Source organism: Amphimedon queenslandica, unplaced genomic scaffold (genome assembly GCF_000090795.2).
Source record: "Amphimedon queenslandica unplaced genomic scaffold, v1.1 AMPQUscaffold_13509, whole genome shotgun sequence".
In the NCBI taxonomy this organism is placed as follows: Eukaryota; Metazoa; Porifera; class Demospongiae; order Haplosclerida; family Niphatidae; genus Amphimedon; species Amphimedon queenslandica.
The window spans coordinates 470,050-474,639 of record NW_003546255.1 but is presented as its reverse complement, the minus strand read 5'-3'; the positions used below and the strand labels follow the sequence as shown (position 1 = coordinate 474,639).

Below are 4,590 nucleotides of genomic sequence, written 5' to 3'. Positions count from 1 at the left end.
AGACGTGACAAATAGATTCATTTTTGTACTAACGAAGTATGGAGAACAGTAAGTTTAGCTACAAGTTATAGTTTTTCAAATGTCTACCTTGCTTCCATGCAGCTGCTCTTATTCCTTTTCCTCCAAGATCAGTTGATGATGATGAAGAAGAAAATCCACAAATAATTCAGAACAAGGTTCCAATCATTTCGTTCCATTACTGATGCATGTATGCTGCCCTTGTTCTTATTTATAGAATGATAGTCGTTCATCCAATAACAGGGAGATTGTCTTTACTCAGCCTCAGCCCACGCATGACTTTCATTTCATTTATCAGCGCAATCAACGTCCTAGTGACAACTTTTTAATGCTTACTATTATTCAACTTGCTCTATGGTCTGTGATTGGAGTTATGGCACTCTTTTGCATTATTCCAGCTCTATACTTTGCTGTCAAAGTGAGCACAATAGTATTCTCTTGTAGTTTGGTTGACTTTGAAGTCTCAAATGAATGTAATTGGAATCATTATCATGTTTTTATTTTTTGTTGTAGGCAAGAAATGCTGAAATGAATGGTGATATCATTAGAATGTACTCAAAGCGCCAGCTTGCTCTCATTTTTAACTTCTTTGGCTTTTTTGTTGGCTTCATAAACATCATCCTAAATATTAATTTGTTAATGTCTATATTTGGCTACTAGTAAACATTCATACTATAAACTTACCTCAAGTTTTGTAACACAGCCTGTCAAATTTTGTTTTTATTAGTTAATAGATAATACCATGAAAAAATGAGTATAAATAGATGCACATGTTAAAAGTACAGACCACAATGAATTAAAATATGTATAGTTGATCTATTTGAGCTTGCATGTGATGAGTGTACATTCTTGTGTCTGTGTTGTGTGCTGGAGTGCATAAATTGTTTTGCTTTATTGAAGCTGTTTTGGAGCTTGACATTGGCTGCATGATGTACTAGCAAGTACTATGTGTGTATCTAGCTAATATTTTGTTGTGGACTGTTGTTGATTTTCTGTTCCCTTTGTTAGTTGTTTATCATGCACTCTATTTTCAATTACTAGACTATAAGTATGCACTTAACAAAAGACGCAACAAACAGATTCATTTTTGTACTAACAGAGTATGGAGAACAGTAAGTTTAGCTACAAGTTATAGTTTTTCAAATGTCTACTTTGCTTTAATGCAGCTGCTCTTGTCCCTTTTCCTCCAAGTTCAGTTGAAGAAAATCCACAAGTGATTCAAAGAGAGGTTCCAATCACTTCATTCCATTACTGATGCAATAATGCTGTCCTTTGTTCTTGTTTATAGAATTATAGTCGTTCATCCAATAACAGGGATATTGTTTTTACTCAGCCTCAGTTTGCGCATGACTTTCATTTGATTTATCGTCGTACTCAAAGTCCTAGTGACAACTTTTTTACGCTTGCTATCATTCAGCTCTTTTTATGCAGTTTAATTGGAGTTATGGCACTCTGTTGCATTATTCCAGCTTTATACTTTGCTGTCAAAGTTAGTACAATAGAAATCTTTTAGTTTGGTTGACTTTTAAAGCCTCAAATGAATGTAATTGGAATTGTTATCATGTTTTGATTTTTGTTGTAGGCAAGAAATGCTGAAATGAATGGTGATATCATTACAATGTACTCAAAGCGCCAGCTAGCTCTCATTTTTAATTTCCTTGGCTCTTTTGTTGGCTTCATAAACATCATCCTAAATATTTATATCATTAATTTGTTAGTCTCATTATCCCGCTACCAGTAACATTTATGTTACGTACACCTCATGCTAAACTTACCTCAAGTTTTGTAACACAGTCTGTCAAATTTTGTTTTTATTAGTTAATAGATACTACCATGAAAAAATGAAGAGTAAATAGATGCACGTGTTAAAAGTACATGCCACAACAAGTTAAAATATGTATAGTTGATCTATTTGATGGTTGCATGTGATGTGAGTACATTCTTGTGTCTGTGTTGTGCGCTTGTTTGCTTTATTGAAACTGTTTTGGAACTTACATTGGTTGCATAATGTACTAGCAAGTACTATGTGTATAATATCTAGCTAATATTTTGTTGGGAACTGTTGTTGATTTCTGTTCCCTTTGTTAGTCGTCCATTATGCAATTGCTATATAAGTATGCACTTGACAAAAGACGCGACAAACAGATTTGTTTTTGTACTAACAGAGTATGGAGAACAGTAAGTTTAGCTACAAGTTAATAGTTTTTCAAATGTCTACTTTGCTTCACTGCAGCTGCTCTTGTTCCTTTTCCTCCAAGTTCAGTTAATAATGAAGAAAATCCACAAATAATTCAGAGCGAGGTTCTAATCATTCCATTCCATTACCAATGCATGTATGCTGCCCTTTTTCTTATTTATAGAATGATAGTCATTCATCCAATAGCAGGGAGATTGTCTTTACTCAGCCTCAGTTTGCACATGACTTTCATTTGGTTTATCGTCGCAATCAAAGTCCAAGTGACAACTTTTTGATGCTCACTATTATTCAGCTTTTTCTCTGTACTCCAATTGGATTTACTCCACTCTTTTGTACTATTCCAGCTTTATACTTTGTTTTCAAAGTTAGCACAATAAAATTCTTTATAATGTTGTGACTTTCTATTGTAGGCAAGAGATGCTGAAATGAATGGTGATATTTTTACCATGTATTCAAAGCGCCAGCTAGCGCTCATTCTTAACTTCTTGGGCTTTTTTACCGTCTTCATAAACATCATTATTATTACTTTTTACACTAATGCATATTTATTCTAAGCCAAATTTAAATTGAACGTATACTTTGCACTGTCAAATTTTGTTTTTTTATTAGTTCAAGCTGTACTATGGGATTAATTGTGATGTATGCGTGATATTCACAAATGGGACGAGCGTTTAGACAACTTAATGCCAATGTTATTGCTAATATCATTGAAGTAATGTTTTACTTTCAAGATGAATTGTTTACCTTTTAGTATCAATATTACCCAACAACTTTTCTGAGGTAACTGAGCAATAAACTAAACAGCAATGATAGTAAGGATGAAATTTAGTGATTTTCTTGCATAGGTGATGGACCAAGCCTTGCTGAAACTTGCTTAATTTTGAAGCTGGAGTATTTTCATCACAAACTGTCTCTATAGCCTTTTCCAAGTCTTCAGTCTTCCATTCCCCCCTTGTGTTAGCTGTTACTGTGTGATTATTATCACTGTCTAGTAACTGCCTCCGTCACCAAGGTGTATTTGCTCTTAAATAACTCTTACTACATTATTTATATATTGTTTTACATAATTCCATCAAATAGTGTAATTAATTTCCTTCGTATTGATATATAATGTTGGCATATTCAAAACTTTCAGTCTGCAGTTTCAAGCTGTTGAGGTTTTTTGTATTTTAAGAGACATTTGATTATTTGGACTTAGCAATCGACCATAATCATTTGCAGTCAAATATAACATGGAATAGCTATTGCAAACTTGCTGAAATTGGTTCTAGCTATTGCAGTAGGAGAGCTCTACCCCTCAGGAAAAAATTGGGTTTCTAATCAAATGTTTAAAATTTTAATGGTACGTTGAACTTTAAATGTCCGTATACTAGACTACCGCTGTCCGTAAACTCTCACCGTTACTCTAATTATGATGATGTGATCTTCCGGAAGTTCCGGTAAAAAATTTTAGCCCTTGATTGGCTTCATTGCCTGCCCCTGCAGCTATATGGCTCAGAACAGTAAGTTCTACTTTGCTTTAATACAGCTGCTCTTGTCCCTTTTCCTCCAAGTTTGGTTGATGCTGAAGAAAATCCACAAATAATTCAGAACGAGGTTCCAATCATTTCCTTCCATTAGTTTTCCAAATGTCTACTTTGCTTTAATACAGCTGCTCTTGTCCCTTTTCCTCCAAGTTTGGTTGATGCTGAAGAAAATCCACAAATAATTCAGAACGAGGTTCCAATCATTTCCTTCCATTACTGATGTCCTTTGTTCTTGTTTATAGAATGATAGTCCTTCATTCAATAGCAGGGAGCCTCTTATCATTCCTCAGCCTCTTGTCATCTCTCAGCCTCAGCTCACGCGTGACTTTCATTTGGTTTATCGTTGCAATCAAAGTCCAAGTGACAACTTTTTGATGCTCACTATTATTCAGCTCTTTCTATTGTCTCCAATTGGATTTACGCCACTCTTTTGTCTTATTCCAGCTTTATACTTTGTTTTTAAAGTTAGTACAATAGAATTCTTTATCATAATGCTGTGACTCTTTATTGTAGGCAAGAGATGCTGAAATGGCTGGTGATATTTTTACCATGTATTCAAAGCGCCAGACTGCACTCATTCTTAACTTCTTTGGCTTTTTAGCTGGCTTCGTAACCATAGCTATTATTACTTTATACTCTATTATATATTCTAACTCCACTAGAAATTGAACATACATATACTTTAAGATTTGTAACACCGTCTGTCAATCTTTGTTTTTTTAATTAATAGATCTATACATAATCTATACATAAGATATATATCTGTCTATATATAGATCTATAAGATAGATGTCACATATTTGTGACAATCCATTATAAAGGCCTCCATACACTAGGCAACATGTTGCT

General features: G+C 34.1%; 2 protein-coding genes across 11 annotated transcripts in view; both read left to right on the top strand.

The window, feature by feature from the left end:
* The window catches only part of LOC109592060 (uncharacterized), a 7,718-nt gene extending 3,224 nt beyond the window's left edge, over positions 1 to 4,494 (top strand). Inside the window, exons 5-13 of one of the 10 annotated variants that reach the window (XR_002190163.1) lie at positions 1,185 to 1,246; positions 1,307 to 1,507; positions 1,601 to 2,319; positions 2,379 to 2,579; positions 2,626 to 3,717; positions 3,769 to 3,811; positions 3,867 to 3,934; positions 3,984 to 4,205; positions 4,255 to 4,494. The gene's annotated coding sequence lies outside the window, so the exon portion shown is untranslated. Of the gene's footprint in view, positions 1 to 982; positions 1,131 to 1,184; positions 1,508 to 1,600; positions 2,320 to 2,378; positions 2,580 to 2,625; positions 3,935 to 3,983; positions 4,206 to 4,254 lie in introns of those variants that run through there. The other 9 variants (XR_002190147.1, XR_002190155.1, XR_002190158.1 and 6 more) reach the window with 9 other exon arrangements.
* On the top strand, positions 7 to 766 carry LOC109592092 (uncharacterized). The gene is made up of 4 exons (XM_020007651.1): positions 7 to 48; positions 103 to 176; positions 236 to 436; positions 532 to 766. Exons 1-4 carry the CDS (start codon positions 39 to 41, stop codon positions 676 to 678), a joined length of 432 nt encoding a protein of 143 aa, XP_019863210.1. The 5' UTR covers positions 7 to 38; the 3' UTR covers positions 679 to 766.
* Positions 4,495 to 4,590: the final 96 nt, after the last annotated feature.